At 41.2% G+C, this 25,796-nt stretch overlaps 1 protein-coding gene across 1 annotated transcript in view; it reads right to left on the bottom strand.

The window, feature by feature from the left end:
• The window catches only part of HIVEP1 (HIVEP zinc finger 1), a 117,188-nt gene that overhangs the window by 18,021 nt on the left and 73,371 nt on the right, over nt 1-25,796 (bottom strand). The window contains 4 exon segments of the mRNA XM_021697233.1: nt 11,764-11,865; nt 16,676-16,851; nt 17,567-17,700; nt 20,840-25,795. Coding sequence (XP_021552908.1) covers nt 11,764-11,865; nt 16,676-16,851; nt 17,567-17,700; nt 20,840-25,795 — 5,368 coding nt within the window.

Genomic DNA, 25,796 nt, shown 5'->3' with positions numbered 1-25,796 from the left:
TAGGCAAGATCCACCAGTGTATAAACAGGATATCTGCATAGTCTCAAAGTATCTCCCACAAACATTTAATATTTACAAAGGGAACGAGAGTAAGTTTACAGCAGAAAGTCCTGGAACATTAGCCAAGTGAGGTAAGTTAACCTGACCAATAATACTTACTGACGTAACGTGCCTCCGGATACGGTTAAGACTGCCTCAAGTACAATCGCTCTAACCTTCCTAATCCAACCTCAATCCAATCATGAGCGTACACCCGAAAACCCCGCACTGAGAACATTCTACAGAATAACTGATCCGTGTTCCCTACAAATGGCAAGGTCATGAAAGACAACAGAGACTGAGGAACTCATGAGAGGAGCCTAAGGAGCAATGACTGCCAAGGGCCATGTGGGATTCTGAAGGAGATCCTCAGCCAGAAAAAGGACATCGGTGGAAAAAGTGAAACTCAAGTCACTTCTGTACTTCAGTTACTAATGTTGAGCTGAAGTTAATCTCTTTGTGTTGGCAAATGTTCTGCAGTTCTGCACGATGCTAACATAAGGGGAAGCTGGGTGAAGAGTATACAGGAACTCTCTATATGCGCTTTGCAGCTTTTCTGTTAAGATTAAAATTATCTTTTGGAAAGCTGCATAAAACAAACAATCTGCCAGTGCTCCAGGGTCTTTATTTTACTCCTTCGACATCAATATTCTGTCTCATTCAGATAAGCTTGCACAATATCCACTTCCCTGCTGTTCTTATACTCACCAAGACTTCTCTTTCTGATAAACAATTTTCTTTCCTATTGTTTAATAGGAAACTATTAATTCTTGAAATCAAATCCAACGCTCCTCCTGGTGAATTTAAAAGCACAGGAAATTTCTCCCCAATACACCATAACCTACATACATGTGTTAAGCTTTTAGCACCTACAACTGTTCCTACCTTGTATCTTGTACCTACTTTTGCATCTCTTAGTCAGCTGCATATATGGTTCTGGCCACCCGGACTCGCGGAGAATCTGGCTTCGCGCTACATACACACCAGCACTAGTTGATCATAACTAAAACAAGTAGTTAAGGACAGGGTATTTTCTCTGATAAGGATTTAAAAAAATGTAAATTGCAGTTAATTATTTTACAGTGTCAAGCCCATAGCTCACAAGTGTCAGAACTGAGATTTAAACCCAGGTTTTGTCTGGCTCCTGAGTCTCTGCTAAATGTTCCACATTCAAATATCCTATTTTAAAAATCTATCTACAGAGTGACCTGAAAGGTCAATAGTAAATTATCAAAATTAAACCAGCTTATAAATATGCATGAGTTGAATGCTTATAGGTACAAAAACTAAAAGCTTCATATAATTATTTGATTATGAATAGTAGAGCATATAAAACGCAATCCCCAAGAAGAATGTAAGCTAATAACTCAACCTTTTTAATTTCACAACAAATACACTGCATTTTACAGTGACTGTGGAAGTTTAAGAATACTTACAGTATAAATCTTTAAATTATATATATATGTGTATATGTATATACACACACACACACACACACACACAATTTACATGAAAGATTTAAAAAGAACACCATATATTGTTTAATGGGGAAGGGGGTAAAACTATTTGGCTCCATGTTAATCTGATTTTGCCTTGATCATGCCAAGTTTCAGACCAAAGTTGGAGGTATGATGGGTGGGAAGGCCCACAGGGTGGCTTCCCTGGACCTTTCTTTCTCCCTGGACAGAGCCACAGGCCTACAGCATGAAGGGCTGGGATTCCTTGCTGTAGCTTTCCTTCTCCAGGACAAGGAGAGAGTAATGTTTATCTCTGCATGTGCTGAGTCCTGAAACTCCTGAAGGGGAAGTTTCCAAGTCTGGAAACCTGAAAATGAACTCTGGATCATCACATACTTGTTAAACAGGGTTGATACTCTAGGGTGACCGAGAAAAGAGAAAATGGGTAGCTGAAATGAATGGAAGACAATGGCATCCTTTCAAATACCCATAGCGCCAAGGCAGAGCCCACCAACTCTTGTTCTTGTTTGGATTCTTGTTAATAAAAGTCCTTTCATATAACTCCACCGTCCCCTTAGCCCTGCTCCTACCCCCAAAGAACACTATTACTACGGCCTCAGAAATCATGCTGACAGAAGACGAAGAAAGGAAAAGTGACTTGTCTGTGATCACCAGCTGGCAAGGGCGAGACCAGAGACTTGTTAACTACTCCAAAGACTTACCATTTAGGACTTTGTGGTATTGTTCACTTTGCTGTAGCACGTTACACAGTGCAAGAACTACCACAGCCTGCCGCACAGAGTTCCTGTTACATCAGACCTTGGCAAGCATGTGGCTCGCTGCCTGTTCTCGTCAGTAAGGTTTTCCTGGCACGTAGCAGGCTCAGGGGTTTACAAACTGTCTAAGGCAGCCTTTGGTCACAGCCACAAACATTAGTAGTCATGACAGAGGCTGTATGACCCACGAGACCTGAAATATTCACTATCAGGCCCTTTCCAGAAAAAGTCGGCCAACACCCATACTCTGTTATCCTGTTTCAATCTAACAGGCACTGTAACAGCAGTGATATCAAACTCCTCTTAGCAAGGAAGTTAAGAGATGTCTCTATGGCTAGGAAGCATCAAAGCCAAAATTTGGAACCAGCTTTTCATGTACTTAGGAGTCCTGTCATTACGCCAATGGGGTGCACGGCCTTCCGACTATTCTCCTACCATTGTTCTCTTGGTGTGACATACCGACTGTAACACTCCAGGAGGGCAAAGGCTGTAGCTTACCCCTCTGCGTCCCCCAGGGCCTTTAGGACAGACATAAAAAACCCCCCCCACACTTGCTTAACAAATTCATAAATGCGTGGCCCTTACAAGTTCTGTTTCATTTACGTCCTCCTGGACACATTCCCTGCTCCTAAATTTTTCCAATACTTGGTAAAAATTTATGTAAGTGGAAAATTAATGCCTTTAATTTCTGTGAATTTAAATTTGTGAGGGAAAGAAGAGGCAGGCGATGTGGCACCACTGTTTTTCAAAAGTAAACGTTTCCATAAGCTTCTGTCACCCCGTTTCCCCGGAGATGGAGTTCCAACTCCAGCATGGGTCGGATGAACTGCAGCCTGCCCTCACATCGCTGCCACAGTGACACCTGCTGGAAGAATCGGATTCACAGGTGGCCACCACCACCCCAGCTGGGATCCGCATGCTCATGCTGGTTTGGCTCACAAGTTTAGAAATAGTACCTGGAGATCCAGACAAACAGCAGCAACTTGGGGGAAAAAAATTCTTTTAAAGCCCACAACTATGGCAGTAATAAGCTGTTGTTATTTTGCTTGTTTTAAAATGTGAAAACATCATTAAGAATGTAAGAGGCAAAGTTTAACGTTCATTCGCTTCGGGAAGTAAAACCAAAAGACTCGTATCTGTGTCGTTCGTTAATGATATTGACACTTCTTTACCTTATGTAGAAATCTCCAGAGCTATTATGGTTTCGTACTGTGCATGGAACGTTTTCTTAAAAAGAAGCAATCCTGTTTTCCCTGAAAATCCCAGTGATAGAGACATACTGTACAGGTTTCATGTCGACAGAATTTCATTTAGAAAAATTCATTTAATTTTAAGGGCAAATGTGACACAGGTTTTAAATCCTGCGATCTAACGTCACGGCTCTTACACACCGTACCCCAGACTTGTACCCCAGCAAGAACCATGTTTGAAGCTGCACTTGGCCACACTGGATGGTTCTCCCCATTCGGCAGCATATCAACATTCTAGCACTGAGGCCCGGCACTGTTGACAAAAACATTCTTTGGATCAAGGCATGAAAAGCAAATAGCCGGCAGCACGGTTTGTGACACAAAAGGTGAAAACAAGAAAGTATTCACTACTACCCCAAGAGCACAGGGACAAAATTCCTAGACTGTCATCTGGCCCGGCAAAAAGAAAATGCGCACCACGTGCGGCTGGCTGGAGGGATGAGACTTTTCGTGAGCACATACTACTATAATTGCAGCTTGAGTTGCTGGTTTTAAACTAAATGGAAACTTCTTTTTAAATGCCAAATGTCCACATTTTAATGGCTGGCTTAGAGAAACTTATAATTCCTCCTGCTTCATTCAACGTAAATGGCTCCTATCATCTGTAAATTTACTCCACTTGGAAATTAGCCAAGAATTCATCGGCTGAAAGATAAAATGGGTAGTCTTGCAGCCCACTGTTGCTAAGGGCAGTAAGGAATTTAAAAAATCAAGGGTCTTGGGTCCTTCATCACACCATTTCACAGTGACCTTTAACAAGTCCTCTTTAGCAACCAGGGACATGCACACGACCCCAGTGAAGGACATTCTGAGTATTGTGCTGGTCGGCACAGTAGGGAATGGGTTTAAGATAACTTAAACAAAAAAGATTGAAGATAATGCCAGGAAAATAAATACTAAAGTTAAGGAGAAATAAACCCAGAGTAAACCTTTGTAGAAAATAGACAAAATGAGGCAGACATAAAGGAATAACTAGATACAGTATTAAGAAGCCTTGGATTTTTGCCAGAAAGCCATAAGCTGGCTAAGACATTACCAAATGGTAATAATATTTAAGAAATAAATACTCTGGGGGCACCTGGGTGGCTCAGTCAGTTAAGCGTCCAACTCTTGATTTCAGCTCAGGTCACGATCTCAGGATTATGAGATCGAGCCCCATGTCTGGCTCTGCACTGAGCACGGAGCCTGCTTAAGATTCTCTCTCTTCCTCTACCCTCCACCCCCTGCACACTCTCTCTAAAAAAAAAAAAAATTTTGGTGAGATACTATGTAGTAACATTGACCTTTCGTGAGTATTTAATAAATTTTGTTGAATGAATGAAAGCTCAGAGATAGTATTTCCTGGTGATATATCCTGGTGTGCTATAGAGAAGATCAATTAAATGACCAAACCCCCAAATTTTCCCTGTAAACCTAAAAGCACTATCCTTGGTATAGGTTTCTGGGTGCTACTCTGCAGAGTCTGGCATTTAGAATCAGATCTCCCAAACAACAACACTGTGGGTTATTTTTTTCTTCCTTTAAAAATATCTACCCCAGGGCGCCTGGGTGGCTCAGTTGGTTAAGCGACTGCCTTCGGCTCAGGTCATGAACCTGGAGTCCCGGGATCGAGTCCCATGTTGGGCTCCCTGCTCAGCAGGGAGTCTGCCTCTCTCTCTGACCCTCCCCCCTCTCATGCTCTCTATCTCATTCTCTCTCTCAAATAAATAAATAAAATCTTTAAAAAAAAAAAATATCTACCCCATTTCTTAGATGTCCAAGGTGACCAAGATTTAATTATATGCAGTAAGTTGTTACATGTCTCGTTAGCATTGACCATCTAAGGGCATGTGATGTTCATTAACGTGTGCTGAATCTAATCGTCTTTTTTTTTCTTTAAAGATTTTATTTATTTATTTGAGAGAAAGTGAGAGACAGAGCATGAGCGGAGGGGGAGGGGCAGAGAGAGAAGCAGACTTCCCACTGAGCGGCAAACCCCATGTGGGGCTCGATCCCAGGACCCTGAGATCATGACCTGAGTCAGCTTAACTGACTGAGCGACCCAGGTGCCCCTCTAATCGTCCTCCTTAAGGTACTGTAGGACTCCACTGCTTGCAGAGCGGCCGCACGGTTAGACGAGGAAATACGCAGTGTGGCGATCAAAATTACATAGGAACTTAAATCAGTATCTAGAGAAGACAATGTCACAAATTTTCATACTGATCAAGCCTTGACATTTTAGAGGAATGGTTTCCCCAAAGACACGGAGTCTCTGAATCTGGCTACTTAATTTTTCTTTAATCACTATATTCTTTAGTGGGCATCTATCATCTATCAGCATTGGTAGTGACAAATTTCAACTGTGTTTAGGCAAAGCTCGGTGACAAAGGACAGTCAGCTGGTGGAGTTTAGTTATTTCAGCCTTTCGCTTTTCACAGGGCTAGACCGGCTATCCCTGGACAACTGCCGTTGTGTGGGCATGAAAGGCATCGGAAAAGCCACTGCAATCATTACCCTTCTGAAATAAAGGTAAAAAAGCTAACCATGAGAGGCACTGAGGCACCTTCCTGCCAGCCAGACCTCTGCATTTTCCTGAGTGTTTACTGGAGACATGCGGCAGCGGGATGCCCAGTGTGGTTTCTGACAGTACCCCGCGCCAGGGCTTAGTATCAGATTTATGCTAGATCACAAATTTGAGAAATGATACCAAGATCGCAGGGTGCTGCAAAAGCATCTGATAAAACTGTTCACCATTAAAGAGAAGACAGCAAGTTCTGTGTGCAAAGATCCTACATCACACAATACAATCTGACCCCTCGTTTTCATCTAGTGGGCCAGGAAGATGGAGAACACATGGTCAGGCAGGAATGTCGAGAGGGGCAGAGGATCCTATGAGGCATCTAAAGTCTCCTGAGGAACCACTATGTGTCTGATCCCTACACGGGGGAGACTGTGTGACCAGGGGGACGGGAAACCTCAGTGAGCAAGGACGGGGCAGAGAGGCGAAGCTGGCAGAGATCACTCAACACTGACCAGCCTCAGACCCCTGAGCTTCAGTCTAGCAGGAGGTGGAGGTGTACATTTCAGAATTTAAAACTGCAATACTTGAAAACATTGATTCTCCTTCCTACTTTTTTAAAAGTCAGCCACTTCATCTCCTACAACTGTATTTCTAATAATTTGTATGTTTCCCAGGGAAAGGAAATTGACAGTAAAGTGAGACACTTCGTAACAAACTGCTACACTTTACCACATCCTTATGGAATTAAACTTTTTAAATCAAAGGAACACTTTACATATTATGGAATGTTTAATAGAATAAAAATACTAGAAAAATCATACTGAAGAAATACTGGCTGTCAAGTGTCACAACATCAAGAAATTGGTATAAACTGCCACAGCAGCGGCTCTGATTACATCTGAGGACAAGTGAGTAGAGTGGACACCTGGAACCACCGCTCCCGGGCTAAAGCTCCCTTGCATAGTCTGACCTGTCCCGTGGCCCCCATCAGGTATGCACCCTGTCCAACTCTCACATCCTGTCCCAGTTACGTGCTTAGCACCTGCTCCTTGCCCCTAACCTCAGGGCTTTTGCCCAAGCAACTCTCTCGGTCCAGAATGCTGCCCTCCCACACCCCTCCTCCTCACCGATACTTGTTCAAATAAAGCAATGTCTGGATAAGTAAGTCCCTTCCCTTTCTTCTGGGACATCCTTAGTCACCCTTCTGCAACCAACCAGGCATCCCTGCTCCTGCCCCGATCGCAGCCGAGGCTGACTCGCGCCAACACCGCCGCCCAGGCAGGGAGCCCCTGAGCCCGAGGGCAGCAGCCGTGCACATCACCTACAGCTGCTCAAGGGCTAAATGAATGAATGAACACTTCGACAAGAGAAGCAAATTTTCTTCTCTGGAACTACTGAAAAACAGATCTTCGTCAATCTGGAGTGATCATCACAGAGGATGGAAAAACGGAGTAGTCAGGTAACTTGAATTACTGTCTCGTCTAATGACCAAGAACTAACAAATTAACAAACAAATGTCGTCATGGCTTTGACAATTCCTGTGTCTGTGTTACTTAAAGTAATCTTCACGGGTAGAGGCATTAAATGCCGTATTATAGCTACCGTCTGATTTTAGGGAAGGGATTTAACGGAAAACTAACATGTCCAATTCTAAAACTAATAATAATCAAGAATTTTCTGACAGACTAGGTCATTTTTTCCCCCAGTCCTTCATTAAATCAACAACTATTTACTACCTATCACTTGCCAGCCACCATCCTAAGAAGCCAGAGATCGGGCAGTGAACACAAAATCCTTGTCCTCATGTTTTATTTCCATGAAACACACACACACACACACAGGGGATCTTGAACACACTTTAAAGGAAGAGGCAAAGGGCACCAAGGATGACTTCAAGATGTTTGGACTAGCAGCTGGAAGGATGGGAGAAGACATTCGGGGAAGTGTGCTTCTTAGATGTAAGGGGTGAATCGGAAGTTTGGGGCACGTCCAACTTGAGGTGCCCATTAGACTCGCCAGTGGGAGTGGTGAGCAGGTGGATGGATGTGCCAGTTTGGAGTGAGTACTGGAATCAGCAGCAGACAGGTGGTATTTACTGTCAGAAAACGGAATGAGATTACCTAGTGAGTGGATATAGACAGAAAAGAGACCAGCCACCACAGCCCTGGGCACTGCATGTGGAAGCCAGTGTTCAACTAGAAAACAGGACCCCCTCCAGACAGGCAGCATCCTACTGCAGGCTCTGGGCTTTCTCCCCGAAAAACACAGACATCTGAAGAACTGTTAAGCAAGACCCCATCTCTAACTACTGCTGATTTAATGGAGAGGAACCTCTTTTCAAAGACTAATAAGACACAACCTTAGGACAGTAATCAAGAAAACACAAAGACAGCAGGCTCTCATTCATCCAACTGGGCAAAATTTAAATTCTTACAGTATACAGTCAAGGATGTGCAGAGACATAAAACAATTTAAAATTAGAAAGCAAAATTAATTTTCTAGGCATCTACATACAAGGTGGTACTGTTAATGCAAATTCAAAACACAAACCAACCAAACACATACTGTTCATGGATATATGAACGTGCATTAAATGAACTGAAAAGCACAGTTAGTGTCTGCCTCTGGGAGGGAGAGTGACCGGCAAAGGTGACCTGATGTGTAATGATGTGCTTGGCTGGTTTTTTCCAAAATACACTGAATTTATGAAAAAGACCTGAGGCAAATATGAGAAAATATAATAATCAAGTCCGGTGTGAATACATGAGTGCATGTAATAAAACTCTTTGTAATCTTTTCGTATTTAAAAAAAAAATCAAAATATTTTTTATTTATTTTTTTTTATTTTTTTTTTAAAGATTTTATTTATTTATTTGATAGAGAGAGAGACAGCGAGAGAGGGAACACAAGCAGGGGGAGTGGGAGAGGGAGAAGCAGGCCTCCTGCTGAGCAGGGAGCCTGATGCGGGGCTCGATCCCAGGACTCTGGGATCATGACCCGAGCCGAAGGCAGACACTTAATGACTGAGCCACCCAGGCGCCCCCAAAATATTTTTTTTTTTTTTTTTTTTTTAAAGATTTTATTTATTTATTCATGAGAGACAGAGAGAGAGAGGCAGAGAGAGAAGCAGGCTCCCAAGGAGCAGAGAGCCCGATGTGGGACTCGATCCCAGGACCCTGGGACCATGACCTGAGCCGAAGGCAGACGCCCAACCATCTGAGCCACCCAGGAACCCCCCAAAATATTTTTTTAAAAGCACAAAATAGTATAATGAAAAGAAGACCACTGGTATAAAATGACAAATGTTTACTACTTTTATACCTACACTCCAAGCCCATAATAAAGCAAAAGTAGGATATATTTGTTGGCATATTCATAAAGAATTACTAGGCCTCCATATGGCCACAGCACTTGGCAAAATCCACCTAGATGCTACAATTTACTATTCAATCAAAACTGTGAAAGAACTGAGTATGCTACCCGTAATTACAGTAATTAAAAAAAAAATTTTAACCAAGAGAAAAACAAGTAAAACTACCTAGTTTTATCAGAAGATCCCATCTGAATAGGGAATTAGTCTATTAAGTTTGAGTTATAATCTAAAACCTGCTTCAAGTGCTTCTGGAATGAGCTGAGAAATACAAAAAAGAATGGATAGGTATATAAGTCCATCTGTCAGCCAATTTAAACAATACATGATAATTAATGGAAACCACACTTAATTTTCCTATGCAAATTTAGGATATAAACACTACCTTCTTTTAACTTTAGAGGACTCCAGAGATATTTTACTTAATTTTTATAAGACATCTTCCTAAAGAAGTAAAACATGTAAATGAGTATATATTGTAGTAATACTTTTTACACTTAGGTTTTTCAGACATTAGTATTTCGCATTTCTACTTTCTTCCTTTACTAGTTTGTGGGTAATAATAAACTTGCCGAAAATCTTATTCATTCTTCCTAGCTTTTTACTTCTGAATGACTCAATCCAATTAACAATACAGCAAATAATTATAAAGCAAATAAATAATAAGGCAAATAAAAATTTTTTTTCTTCGCTTCATTATGGTAATTTACTGCATGATTGCTAAGAGCAGAAAATAAACCAAATAAAAGCTGTTTACATTAGAAGTGAATTATAAATAATTCTATTAAATGTAAGTGTGTAATTCAATTTCTGACAATTAAAAAATCAACTTTTAATAAATATGTTCCTAGGACAGAGAAGTTACACTCCGTTAATGTGATAGGCACTTTTAAATCCTGATACTGCCATCCCCAAAATGTATCAAAGCATCAAGGTGCCTAAAACACTTTAAAAAGCTCCTTATTGTCCTAAATTTGTTATGACTATCTTTTTCTTCTATCAAGAATCTATCAGTTTATTCCCCAAAGAGTTAAAAGCAATCCTTTCTGTGTGCTTAAAATACTGAATTGTATCAGCTGTACCACTTAAGATGTGAGTCACTTCCTTTGCACATTTAGAAAAAAATTCAGGGTGATTCATTTAGTGTGTTACTGGTTGTCAGGTGGACTAAAACGCGTTTGACTTTTTACCTATATTTTCAGTGGTGTCCTCACCATTTTCTCGTTGGAAATTTTCTAGATATCAAACTAATGCATATTAACTAAAACATAGCAAGCAAATAAAGGTCTAATTTGGGGCATATTTCAAAAAAAGACAACTTTTTAAAGAAAACTTAGATCTCTCGGTTGATAAATTCTTGGCTTATAAAAAAAGTCTTACAAAAGAATAATTCTACTCTCTAATGAGTCAGAAGAGATGAACAGGTTTATTTTCCCTCAAAATTGGTTAGAGATAAACACTTATATTTGTTGAGCGAACACTGTTAAGAAAACAACCAGTTAACTCTTTCAAAATAACAAACATTTTGGGGATGCAAAGAAATGTTTTATTCCACAAACATTTCCAGAGCAGCTGCTCCGTGCGAGGCAGGGCACCATGGGCTGCGGGTGAAGGAAGCATCACTCCATCAATTCTGCTCAGGAGATGCTTAACAGTCTCAGTGAGGAGGTAAGGTAAGCAGTTGTAGATAATCCAAAAATAAGGCAGAAAGAGATTCAATGCTTTCAGAGAGCAAACGCTAAAATATAAAACACTACAGAAGCTGAGAGAAGGGAAAAGTGGCTTCCCCCAGTGTGGGAAGGGAAAATCAGAGAAGGCTTCATGGCAGCAGTGGATTTGAGCTAGACCTTGAAGGAGAGGAAGATTTTGCCCAGTGCACAGAGGGAGCCACGTCTGCATGGGGATTGAAGGCAGCGGCGAGGGGGGGGAGGGGCGGTTTAAGGGAGGGTTGGAGAGGTAGAGAGCCAGATAAACGTCATGTAAGCAGGAAATTTAAGCCTTAGGATAGGTGAAAGAAAGAAATGAGAAATAAGGGTGAGGAAGCAGGTGGACACCAGATTATAATGGACTTTGAAGATGTGAGGTCAAGCAGCTCATAATTTATTTGGGAGGCTAAATGAAAGACTTGCAGCAGAGCAGTAATATGACCAGACACATGCTTCAGGAAGAGGAACATCTGTGGGGATGGATGGATGGGAAGGAAGACAAATTAAAGATGGGAAAACTGATTAGGAGGCTATTGCATCATGTAAATAAGCAGCAATGACAGTAAGAACTAGGAAGTATTAGTGAGAATGAAAAGAAGCGTATGGATGCAAAAAAATAGCACATTGTAAACAGCATTTATGAAAAATATGGAATAAAGCCTTACCTGATTCTTCTGTATCTTGTTCATCTATTAAACCTACTGAGACGCCTAAATCCACACATTTCTTGCTATGTGTCTTGGACTTCATGTGTTTTGTCAGATTTCCTTAAGGGAAAAGAATGTTTACTAAGCTTACGTAGTATATTTTGTTCTTGCATTTGTCAACACTGGCAAATTCCATTCCTATTTCAAGTGAAAGCACAGACTGTGGTTATACAATTCCAAGACTAAAACTCGGACAAACGAAACTATTGGTATCTATATGTTGTAATAACCTTGCTATTTATTACTAATAACTTCTCTTTTTCCAATCTGCCTCCTCTACTTGGATCATGTCTACTTTTGCCTTTGGTTTCTATTCTCTCATCCTCATTTATTTCTGAGAACAGTTTACATTTAGTTTAAAGTCCTTCTGGGATTGCACTAAGATCTATGGTTCCTGGAGTCTGAATCCTCCCACATTGCGTCTGCTGGATCTCCCCCATGGTACCTTGTTTCCTTGCATGCTTTGTAGTTTTTATTTTAAGTTTATCTTCAGCCAGACTGTTTCCCATGGAGTCTTAAGGACCCTGGATTGTAGAAACATCTCTGGGGTCAGTTTTCCAATTGCTTCTACTTGGGAGTTAAGGTTTCAGACCACTAATTCTAGACTATCTATCTATCTATCTATCTATTTCTTTATGGCAGAGGTCTGGGGTTTTGCTTTTTTAGCAGGTACCTTTTCCCCACATGGTCCAAAGTCACTGGGCAGGAGGGCCAGGCTTATGTCAGAAGCCCCGGACTCCATTCCAGGATTGACATTAAAACCCCAGGGCTGGGGGCGCCTGGGTGGCTCAGTTGGTTAAGCGACTGCCTTCAGCTCAGGTCATGATCCTGGAGTCCTGGGATCGAGTCCCGCATCGGGCTCCCTGCTCAGCAGGGAGTCTGCTTCTCCCTCTGACCCTCTCATGCTCTCTCTCTCTCATTCTCTCTCTCAAATAAATAAAATCTTAAAAAAAAAAAAAAAAAACCCAGGGCTGGAGGAATATATCTGGCTTTGATGTCCCCATGATTTTTTTTTTTTAATTTTAAGTTTTATTTATTTGTTTGTTTGGTCATTATTATTTTTTAAGTGTCTATTCACTATTATGCTAGCACTGAGTTTCTTTTTTATTTCTGTTACCTGGGAATTTGCCTTTTTAAATTTCAAGCTTGACTATCTGTTAAAAACTACATTTGGTTGTTATGTCATAAACAGAATTTCTGTTCACTGGAACCTGAGAAAGAATTTCCCACATTAATTTCCCTTCACCATATTGACTCGAAGTCTCATAATAGTATCTCTAAAGAGGTATTTCCTTTGGCAGCTAAGTATTATCAGGTTAACTGGGAACCACTGGGCACATTTGTCCCAAGTGATTATGAATGCCGGGGGAGAGCTCAGATTCTTCTAAGGATACCAAGCCGCTTGAGTGGATAATGCCACATACACATATAAAACTGCCAACAAGGGAAAAGCATCTCTTTTGAGAAAACAAACAAAATCTAAAGACCTAGTTTGGTGAGCAGGGGCAAACTAGTATTTGAGAATAAGCATCTAGAAGAGTTAAGAATGTCTGAATCATTGCTCTCAGCTCTGGGCTGGCAGTGACTGAAGGGCCGGGGACACGGCTCTATTTACAGAACCTCAGGACCACTGCAAATGGCCTAAGTCCGCAGACCTGGTCACACTTGTTCAAGCCAACTCTTCCACTAGTCAGTATGCAGAGCAACCCAGAGCTTTGTGCTTCAGGGGGGCTCAAGTGTGAGAGGGTGCCTGGACCAGATAATGTCTAGGCCCATCAAACTCTGACTTCTGTAATTCTAGAGGTGACACCTGGCTTACATGGCTTGGCCGTGTCAGATACTTACTTTAAATACACTTAAAAAAAAAAAAAACAACAACAACCATGAAGCAAATATGGCAAAATGTTAATGAGTAGTAAAAGGTGGTTGGTATATTGGCGTTCATTATACAGATCTCTACTTTTCTATATGCTTCAAAATTTTCACATTAAAAAGTTGTAAACAAAAAATGGCTTGGCCATCTGAATATGGCTGAAATGTCCACTTACAAGTCAAAGCACTTTCTAATATAATAACTATTACAAACCAAATTATGAGTTCCACTAATAGTCTCTTTTAAAGTGCTTTTGTTCCCTAACTGGACAGCTATAGAACATTATTTGCTTCTTATAGAAGTTAATGGATAATTGTAATCAGGCAAATTTGGGAATATAGCTTTTAATAAGCACATTTTCTCATAACTTGAGCTATTACTTATTATTAGCCTACTTCTTAAATAAGTTAAAATAAACAATCTGCATTTTAACATGCAAAATATACATATTAAGATGGAAATATCCCCTAGCAATGCCATGAACTTTGGGCATTAACTTAATAAGTAAATTTTTTAACAGATTTAATAAAACATTAATCTAAATCTTCTGGAAGGCATGTGAGGTTTTGTTTTGGGTTCTGATGGCAACATACAGAGTGTCTAGCTTTTCTGTAACATAAATGATAGTAAATCCTGCAGAGATGCGAGCTCACTGTACAGTTTCTGCTGACTGACCTTTAAAAAGTGAAAACAAATCAATTAAAACTCTTTTGAGAATGTCCTCATAAAATAAATTAAGAGGACAAATGGCAAAGTGGAGATTTATAGGCATTACCATGGGAAGCATCACTTTCTCGCACTGCAGAGCATTCACTGGGTAGCATTTCGCTCTCTCTGCAAACCCGTATTTATGTAGCACTGTCATCACATCACTATTCCTGTTACCACCAGACACAGCCGATGAGAAGGAGAGTTGCACTGGCTAGGACAACCAAGTAAATCCAGTAGGGCAACATCTACAGCCTCATCTAAAAACAAGTCTCTTAGTAGTTAGCTACCTTTAGAAGATACTATGGAATCTGTCTTACAGATAGTCACAGAAGGCAGCCTTCTACAAGGAAGCTGACCGGTAAAATAAAGAACTGTCACGCTAGGGAGAGGAAAAGACTGAATTTCTAGCATTTTCTTCACCAGTCTCCTTAGCGAGGGTAGCTTTCTTCAAATGCGTATTTATTGCGTAATTCCAAAGAATTAGCTGACAAAACAAAACATTTAATGTAAATTCAGATAAGCAGCGTATCAGAGGGGCAGAGGACGTGAACACTGAGAAGACTGCACGCTCACTCTTCAGGGGTTGTTATGCTCTGTCAGCCTTTTAAAAAACATTTATCTAAAATGTGACGTGATGCCCTGTTGAGTTATTTCACTAAGATTACTATTTGGTGATTCAGAGTATTTTTCTTTGCCAAAAAGTCTCTGCAGTGTCATTTGGTTTTCCACACCTAAGTGTTCCTCCCTCTAAGGCCCTTATTTTATGAATATAATTTTTTTGAATATACTGATTCCTTTTCCTCCTTCTGTTGAGAAATACCCTTTTCACATTATACCTTAAGCCTCTTCTATTTAGAACACTGTTCTGTACTTGGTAATCTTTTATTAGTAACACTGGCCTCTTTCCGGTCTCCTGGTCTCATATTGGAAAGTAACTGATGTTTCTTAATCACAGGATCAAAACCAGTGAAAGGGCAATATATTGGGTTAAGAGATCAAAGCACTTTCTCTTATCACCGCCTGCACACATGGCCAGGAGGAACATCCTGAAACCCACTCTCCATTTCCAGGAGGAGAATCCACATCCCAATGAAAGGACTATAGACCGTGAACCTCCCAATTACTCATGATGTCTTGAAACTCTTCAGTAACATTCAAAGCTAGCCGAAGAACAGTCCCGTTGCTGTTGTTATTTCTATCATTCTGGCTTAGGGGACTACTGGCTTGTAAAGAGAGTGAATTTGAAGCTGTTTAGCTGCTACTTATTATAACTCTCTTTAAATATCAATAAATACTAGCCAAAAAATGAAATAAATTTTGCTAAAGAGTTGATCAATCTTTAAAACAAAAACCCTGAAGACAGCCTATATAATCAGAAAAAAGGTGAATGTTCAACTCAAAAGGGATAAAAGTAAGTTTCTGTAAAAAAAAAATAATTAAATATTTTTTTACAGATATTGCACTTTCAGGCAGGTAATTTTATGATTACATTGATTTGTTTTAGAGAGATTTAGTTTTTAAAGGGTGGTATGGGAAATTAAAGTCTCAAGTAACATATTTTTATATAATGATCACGAGCAAGGAGCCTAATGGAGAAAGTGAGCATTATTTTATAAGTAGTGTACTCATTATATGTAGCAGGGAATCTGAAGAGGGCAAAATTACCTTAACTATAATAAAGACTTACAATTTAAATAAAAACATATAAAGAGTACAAAGAGTACTAAATATAACTTTAATGACTAGTTCGGAGTTATGTGCACTTTAAATAGTACAACAGAAATTTTGTGAAGCTGAAATTCAATAGAATTTGGGTGAAGAACAAAAAGCACCATGGAAAAAAGAGAAATGGCTATTCATGCCTAAAATTAGATAATAAAACATGAACACAATCATTATAAGTTTACTATAGTTATTATTTAAAAATTTTCTTCTATCTTTTTCGGTTTACTTGTAATCATGAAAATTTATTTCTCTTCTTTGGCCCCAAAGTATTTTTGAAATGTATTAGTCATCATGTTATGCAACTCTAACTTGGGGAGTAAAATAAAAAAGGGCAGTTTCTCCTTTTAAAATGTCATATTTATTATATATATTGTAAAAGTGTATAATTAAGAAAACTTTTTTTCCCTCAGAGGTCTAGAGACAGATAAAAAAATAAGACTACCATGTTGACAAGATGTATTTATATTAGTCAATTCAAGCTGCTGCATCCTTGGTCAAAGAGTATGTAAAGTTGGGGCTCAATGCGTATAAAAAGGACCATGAAGTAATGTCATCTCATACCTTTCGTCTTAAAGGAGAAGTTACAGTAAGTGCAGTGGTAGGGGCGGACATCTGTATGGGTCCGTATGTGTTTCTTTAACATACTAGGTTTCTTACAACGTATTCCACATTCTTCACATATGTACTTTCCTCTTCCCCTGCCTCGGACATATACATACTCTTCATTTGATTTGTATCTAATTTAAAGAAAAAAAAATAAATAGGGAGATTGGATACTATGTCTTTGAGAAAATATTGATGATTAGAATTCAACTTACAAAATAAAGCAAGTCACAATTTTTATACTCAATCAATACAAATTTTATGCACATATAAGTAACAGAATAGTCCAGGTTTTCGCATCAACACTTAATATGCTAATAGCTAATTCTAATCAAGCAACCTTATTCGATACTAAGTTTAATTTTAGCATAGCACTCCCTCCTTCTAAACCACTGGTGCAAAAGTTTTCTTTATTATTAAATTCAGTGACAACAACTCTAAGTACTGAAATATTTCCTGGCTTCGCCAGAACTACAATCAGCTTTTACAATGTGTTTTTCTCATTACCAAATACACAAAGGCATCAAATAGGCAGTGAATTCGTCTGACAACAGATTTCCTGAGGCACTCCTTATTGTAAATCTACGTGAAACCCAGAGTTTACTCTGAAAACAGTTCTTAGCTGCCTCCTAGGACCTACAATGTTTCCTAAATATTTTCTTGATCAAATGGAATTATTTAATATGACAATCTAACATATATTTTGCCATGAAGATTCTGTTAATAAGCTGAGAAACCTTGCAACATTTATATAAAATTGGCACTGGTAAGTCTTCATTCACATGAAAGCAAATGTACATTTAAAAAGTATGTTTAAATGTACATTTAAAAAGTAAAATTTGTACTTGCCCTCCATCAAATATTTTAATTCTTCTTGGTTCACTTTTGATTAAGGAATTTTCTTTATCTTGCTCACTGTTAATTTCAGAGGCATCTTTATTGCTGAATTCAACTACTGTGGACTTTTGATTACCTAATGCTCTCTGAAAGGGAAAAAAAAAAAAAGAGAAACTAATTTAATAAAACTGAAAACACAAACATGCTAATGTTTCACTTGGAAATTAAAACATGGCAGAGAACCGTACATGTAGTTAACTTAATGGAATGCATTTCGAGGAAATAACGTTTACAGGTCATTTGCTCTCTCCCCTCCCTCAGCTTTAGTCTCTCTGTTTGCCCACAGCAACCTGACGAATCGTATGCTGTTTTAAAATCCCACCACAATCCACTGACCAACTGCTCACACTACACTTTATTTCTTAAAGAGCTTTATTCTTTGGAGATGGGAAGGAGCCCAGTCCCTTTTTTGGTATAACACTGTCTCATACTCCTGAGAAACAGGACTACACCCCCTTCCCTGGAATGCACTGTAACTGCATTCTGTTAAGCAGAAGCCCCATTTCCCAAGAATCTCCCCTTCTATCATTTTAAGCCATAATTATGTTTCCTCTCTGTATCTTCTCAAAAGTTCCCGAGTGCTGATAACTGTGAGAGACATGCAGGTCAGAAGTCAGGCTGTGGCCTGATAATAATTATGTCTCTAGGAAAAGGTAACAGACATCAAAATGATAAACAGTATGTGCATTTCCTGGGGAAAGTTTATAGCGACAGCACCTCAGGATTCCACAGCGTCCCCCTTCTCAGCCCCTGCCATTCTGACACATCCTGTGAAGCGGGCAGCACAGGGGTTAGACCCAGTGAGGAAAGCCACTCAGGGTAAAGTCGCTTGTCCAAGGTCAAGCTTAACAGCCAAGGCTCAAACTCCCATCCTCTGGCCAAATCCAACCTGAGGCACAACTCTTCTGATCAAGGGCCCTCTTTACAAACCACATCCTCAAGCAGACAGCTCTGTACTGACCTGACTTGTTACCAGCAAGCAATGAGAGAGCCTGCACCACGGACGGAGGGCCCGCACAACCTCAGCAAGACTCCCCTCACCCTGGGGAGCCCCTGTCCTCTCAAGGCCAGGACTAAATAAAGCAAAGCTGCTGGCTTTGAAAGAAAGGTAGTGCGAGGAGGTAATGACATGGACCCTGAGCGGCAAACAAATGCATCGGGCTCTTCTTTTCCTGGCAAACACATCGGGTTTCCCCACAATCTGGAATGCATACACATACCTTTCCTTGACTTTATACCGCCAACGCCAATTCTACTTTTCACCTTCTTTTCAACGCCTAATTCCCATTTACCTTTTGCTCACTTTCCTACTATCAAATCAGGCTTCTAGTCACCAGTTACCAATGAGCTAAACACCCCAAAATCCTTATCCCTTCCTTAGTCTTTATACGCTTGACCACCTGTGCTATTTATATTGTTGATACCTTGTTTCTCTTAGAAACACCTGTCCCTTCCTGTCCATTTACATTACCATCTGGGTTGCGAGTTAACACCAGCACCCAGTCCTCCACAACCACCTGCCCATACGACCCAAGTCACTAGCGATATTAGAACCACTCAGTTCAGGAACCATGTTCTTCTTCATTTTTATGTGACCTTTATTTGACCTCTCCATCTGAGTAACTTCCCTTGAAATTTCGTCCTTTATCTATGTGATCCCACTTTCTCCTAGTCCTCCTCTTTCCTCTATGAACAACCTCTTTCAGTTTCCTGGGTGGGCTTTCTTTATCCATTTAACCCTTTAAGTAGTAGTGATCCCCAAATCCATCCTGAGCCCTTTATTCCTTCCTTCCTCTCTGAGCAAGCTCATGAATTACACCAAAGCACCAAGGAATTCCGACACCTTCCACCGGGAGTCCTTGCCTAGCTCCAAATTTCCAGAGGCATTTCTACCAAGGCACTTGGTACTGAAGGACAGTCACTTTTCTATAGGCACAGGAACATTCATGAAGCTCTGTTTAAATTCTCATCATCAGGTCTCATCTTCCAAGATTATGATTTAGTTGGTTTAGAGTAAAGTCTGGGCATTTAAAAATTAAATTCTGAATAGTTTGGATGCACCCTCCTTCGCTGAAAAAGGATCAATCTCTATCACCATGCAAATTCTTTGGTTTTTCCCTATATTTCCAACTTGAAGGCACATCAGTGTTTCAAACTTATACCTTCTAGCCATGGCAGACTCCTCGGGGTTCTTTAAAACAAACCAAGTTCTTTCTCACTTCCATATCATTTCAGCAAACTATTAAAATTTCTCATTCTTGTTTACCTGAAAAAAAAAAGTTCCTACTTTTTCTTTTTTTTTTTTTTTAAAGACTCAGCTAAAGTATCTCCACTTTTGGAATATCTTCCCTGTATCCATACCTCCTCAACCTACTGGCAAAGTTAGAGACTTCCTTCTTAAAACTGCATATACCTCCATTATAACTGTGATACTGAAGTATTTCCTACTGATAAGCATATATATGTCTAGGAACCTGTATTATATGCTTGTGAATCTGTGGAGGTCAAGGACTTAATCTCTAATTCTGATTGGCCAGAGTCTAACATGATCCCTTTATCTATGTATTCTCACTTCAATTATTTTTCCCATTTTATAAAGCCAGCAACTCTACTAAAATGGATTCCACAAAGAACCCAAAGTTATAGTTTTATGACCTTACTCTACGTCTTGACCAAATCAACTTAATTATCCAGTGTCTTGAGTCAGCTATCCTGTGACTCTTCTCTCTAGTAATAAGATGATTCCAACACTGGGCGGGAGTTGAGACTGGCATGGTGAGGGGAGAGGAGTCAGGTGCACGGAGGACAAGTATGAATGGCTCTCTGCTTATATTTCAAGACAAAATAGAACACTTTGATAAGTCACACCTCTGTTCCCCTGCACTTAGCAGGGACAAAGCATAAACATAATCTCCTCTCAGTATAAGAGAAAGATGAAAGTAAAACCGTGATTCTCTGTACCATTACGTAAGGACTTAAATATTCAGCTCAGGGCAAGTTATTTTCAAAATGTTTCAAGATAAAATCACCTAAGGATTCCATGTGACCCTTATCAGCGTAACTTCCAGGGTAAACTTATCATCCTTTCTTTCAGATAACTTTATACTTACAGAGCACAATTTGTCATTCAAAATTAAGATATAAGATACAACGTCCAATTAAAACATTTAAAGGCATCAAGACATTGCACAAACTATTTCTGAAGATAAATGATATGTCAAGTACCTTGCTTAAGTTGCTTTTCCACTTGCTCGAATAGACCAATAAATCTGACTTGGAATGGGTAGTTATTGCTTGACAATATAATGATTTTCCTGTCTTCTGTTTTGAGTTAAGGAGAGAAAGAGCAACTTTTGTAGGCAAACCAAGTGGGTTTGGGTTACTGGCACTAACTGTCCAATCAGTGTAGGCTGAAGTTTTCTGGTCATTCTGAGGCAAATGCAATGTCCTCTGCCTCAGTAGGTAACACCACGTAAAGCTGGTTGAGGTCTTCAGGCTGGGGAAAGGCAGCTGCTGTGTCTCTCCCGAGTCAGACACTAAAAGTGTGCTGGTCGTAGCTTGACTTCGCTCTGGGATGCTCTCTTTGTCACCTTGAGTTTTAAACCCTGGAGACTTCCTTTCTTGGCTATTGTCTACACGTTCCAAAGGGGAAATGTGAATGTTTTCTGCAGGGACAGGTGAATTTCTCACTGTAAGAGTGAGCGATGTGGATGACTTGATCTTTTCAAATTCTTGTAGTTCACTTCTAGGTTCTGTAGCTAAAGACTTAGAGTGTTCAGATGACAACTTATCAGCTGGTAAAACATCTGTCAAATTAACAGCCTCACTACTCATTTCAGGTGGAGAAAAAATATCCTGTTCCAATAGCACACCCTCAAGAGGCTCTGTAGTACAAACCTGCCTCACTAAAACGGGTTTCTTCTGTTTATTACCTTCACTAGGTCTTGGACTCAATGGCTCAAAGGGTCTAATCTCTGTCATACAAACAGCCCCATTCTCATCTTTAGCTCGCTTCTGGTGCTTTTCCATGGCAATGTCTAAACTATTTGCTGGGGAAAGCATCCTTTTACTTGAAGCTGAAGATTCTTGCTGGGGGGAAAGTCTACCCATAGACGTTTTCTGGGTTATGGACAGGGAATCTGATGGAGAAAAATTCTGGCCCATCTCTGAAAAAGCATTTTCACAAACGAGTTCCTTCGCTGCGTTTGGCAAAGCATTCTGGTGATCTTTTTGCAATTTTGGCATGGAATTTTGTTCTTCGCTGATTGGCACCATGCTACGATTAGCCTGGCAAATTGGCTGGTTGGAGAGATCTTGGGTCACCAGGATCTGTGGCAGAGGTGTGACAGTGGCAAAACAGTATGCTGGAACGTTACTCTGCAGATGCACGGGCAACGCAAACGATGTTGGCACCTTCTGCGCCTGACCACCGAGGGGCCCGAGCTTCAGTGGGGGCGGGACACATGAATTAGGCATGGCATCCATTAATTTGGTTGGTAATGCTAATGAAGTCCCACGATGGTCAACTCCAACTGGATCTGAAAGAACTTGCTTTGGCAAAGAAAGTACAGGACTGGAAGAGCAAGACTGGCTTGAAGTGAAAACCTGACAATGAAGTTGGTACTTCGGGGCGAAGCAATCTTTACTTTTAGAAGATACACATAAACTGGGACTTGCATCTGGTTTGACACTCTGTGTAGACACCTGTAGAGACATCTGTGTGTTTTGGTGGCTAAGGGGGGCATGGATGTGATTTAATAAATTGATACCAAAAAGCTGGTGAACAGGAAAGATGTTAGTAGAGGTGGAACTGGAAGTTTCTGTTCGCTGATCCTTAACTTGAGCCTGGGAGTGCAAAGTGTTTGCGGGAAACTCGGCTAAAGATGCATAAGTGAGCTGAGGGCCCTGAAAGGGTGCAGCGTTCACACCGGGAAGAGCAATTGTTTGGAAAGAGGGTGGGTTCACAGGAGACACATGACTGTCTGGAGCTATGTTTAAAGATATCTGCCGCATCAGTGGACCTCTCCTTCTTTCTAAGAGAGGCACGTGCCCAGTGACCCCCATGCCAGAAGGGGACGTCAGGGGCTGCAATTCAACAGGTGGTGTTGTCTGAGGTGGAGTTATGCTTCCACAGTCGAATGATTTACTTCTGAAATCAGAGACCTCCATGGATGTTTGCATGCAGCTAATCTGTTCTGAGGCAGCACGCCTCATTTCCCGGTGAGTTCCAGGAACATTAAGGGTATTCGCGCCAGCTGGAATCATGAGGAACTCTGCTCTGTTTAGAAAATCGATTTTGGGGGAAGCCTCAGTTTTAGAAATATCCTCTACATCTAATGAAGCTGAGAAACTGGAAGTGTGAGATAAACTACTCTCCCTACTTAGACTCCTGGACAGAGTGGAGTCAAAACTTGATTCTGTTGAAGAATGTTCCATCTCGGCAAGACGGAGCCTCTTCTTTTTGGGTGGCAGTTTCTCTGTTGGCAACTTCGACAAGGTTTCACTACGCTGAGGCCAGCTGAACTTCTCTGATTTTTCCTGATCGTAGCCTTGGGCTTCAAGGTCCCGATCTGGCTCTTCTGTGACCAGAATTTCTGGGACTTGGATGTTGTGCTGCCGGACTAGTCGGGAGGGCTGTCCTAACACATGTCGTTCATTTGAACTCTTTCTCAAACTGTCCTGAAGTTCTCCTCTCAGAGCGTCTGATGATAGCACAGGCTGGTGAGGGTGAGATGTATTCTGAGGAAGGTGGCCTTCCTCTAGGGAAATTCCTATTACTTTCAGAGGCCCGGGCTTCACTGTTCTATTCAGCTCCTGGAAGGAAACTGGGGAACCTCTTTCAAAAGACTCAAGCTTGTCGAATGAGTTGGGTCTGCTCAGTGAGTTTGTATGCTGAATGACTGAGATTCCAGTTCCATGCCTCTTCAACTCTGTCTTGTCCTGGGCAGCTGAACTTAGGTGTGGCTCCGTGATGGCGGATGGCTTTGGATCCATGGTCTGGTCGGCGCCTCTGGCAACCAGTTGGATTTGGGGGGTTTGCAACTGTATATTTCTATGCTGCTGGTCACTTGTTATTGCAATATTATGCTTAGACAGAGTGGAAATGGGGCCCAGAGAATTCTGAAACTGAAGGCCTTCGGAGCTTTTTGGAGAAGCCCCCCTTTCATTTTGCTGAAGTTCATCATCATCTCCAACACTTTTCATTTTCCTCCTTTTTCTAATCTGGGGCGTCTGTTCCCACACTCCTGTGGAACCAGCAACTCTGTAGTGCAGAATCTGAGGCTGTGTGCTATTAGGCACGGGGCTGTGTTCAGGTTCTCTCACAGCTACCTTTGTTTTTGGTCCGTGCAACTCCGAACAGTAAAATTTCTTATGGTTTTCAAAATTCTCCAGTTTTCTATATCTGTTTCTACAGGTTTCACACTCAAACATCGTCCCTCGCCCTTGATGGGACTTCTTCTTCTCTAAATGCGAGCCTGGTGCCGAGGACTTGCTCCTTGCTGATACGATGTCACTAGGGGCACCGCATCCTTGATAGCTCTCATCCAAGGACTGTCCAGGACCGAGAAGGTGATTTTCATTTGCTGAAGAGTCTTCGACTGCTGACTGTCTGACGAGGGTCCGGGGATGCGCACTGGGGGGCACAGAAGTGTTAGGTCCCGACACAAAGACATCATCATAGAAAGCGCCAATTTTGTCATCAAATGACTGACTCCCTCTCAGTGGGTGAGGGGGAGGTATTATGCTCGCAGGTACTGCTGAATAACCTGTGGTAGGCATAGAATTACTTCTTGTAATAGGCAAACAGTCAAGGGAAGGTACAGACAGAAGAAACACTTGCTTTGATTTCTCAGTAGGGGTGAAAGGGGACTTTGGTATATCAGAGCTTGAGCTTGTTCTCCGTCCCATTGGTTTCAAATCAAACTGAAAAGAATCTTTAAAAATGTATGACTTGGGGGAATCAATACTTCCTCGTCGTGAGAGAGAGGTTCTCCGTGGCTTAACACTATCCAGTTGCTTATCATCTACCAAGGCTTCATTGTCGGAGATAAGCTTTGATATCCGTTCTTCAAGTGTTTTTGTTGCCAAGGGTGGGCGCATCTGACCCGGTAGAAGCAATGCTTTCTCACTTGTTGACAGGGTCGAGGATGCTGGTGTACTGATACGTGCAGAGGGCCCGTTATTCTTATTTGAGTCTTGTTCCATGGTGGGTAACGTTCTGATAGAGGGAGCCGGCGGACTCACCGTCTGGTCGGCACTTTCAGAACGTGAAAAGTAACCAGAATCTGTACTTCCTAAACTTCGAGGACTCAGAAGTTTTCCTTGTTGCTCTTGGGAGCAGTCGGTAGCCTGCTGCCTTTGTAGTTGGGCATGTACCGTTCCTATGTGTGGTTCTTGTTTTCCTTCAGGCTGACTCAGATCCCCTTTCTGACGGGACTTCTCATCAGTCTCTAGGGAGGATGCCCAGGCTGAGTGGGACAGGACACTGGTTCCCTGAAGGTCCTTCTGCTTCTGTGCACTAGACAGTTCAGGCTTGGGGTCCGTAAGCTTTGGGCTGTCAACTCTTATAGGGGACACGCTGACAGGGTGGACCACGACTTTTGGTAACTCCGTCACAGCTTGGGATTCTGAAGCTTTGTCCTGTAGTGAAAAGTCACCCGCTGCGTGGTCTGGATTGCTGGGAATGGAACTTGATTTTGGTAAAGCTTCAGAATTTGATATCATTTTCATTATTTGCACAGGCTGCAGGTCCATGGAGGCTGGGTCGTTCTGTCTTTCGTCAGCAGCCCCCTCCTCGTCGCTCTCCCCACTGTCTTCTACATCTGAATGGATACTAAGTGCTTTGGGGGACTCCTGTGACAAGAACAAACCACCAGCATCTGGTTGCAAGACAAGACCCAGTTTGATAGTATGTGCGTGGGATTTTTTGTGCTTGTACAGATTGCTTTTAGTCTTAAATGAAAATCCACAGGTCACACAGGGATAGGGCCGCTCGCCAGTATGGGAGCGGATGTGCTTTAAAAGCACGCTGGGCTTTGCACAAGCTCTATTGCAATACTCACAAATATATTTTCCTTGTTTTTTGGGCTTCTGATCTTTCAAAAGAAGATTGCACATTTGCTCCACGCTGTGGTTAACAACAGAGGCGACAGGAGTTGAACTGTAAATTGGCGGGGGGGGC

This window comes from Neomonachus schauinslandi, chromosome 8 (assembly GCF_002201575.2).
Source record: "Neomonachus schauinslandi chromosome 8, ASM220157v2, whole genome shotgun sequence".
Classification (NCBI taxonomy): Eukaryota; Metazoa; Chordata; class Mammalia; order Carnivora; family Phocidae; genus Neomonachus; species Neomonachus schauinslandi.
Note: the sequence above shows the minus strand (reverse complement) of the source record. Positions and strands in the feature narration are given on the sequence as shown.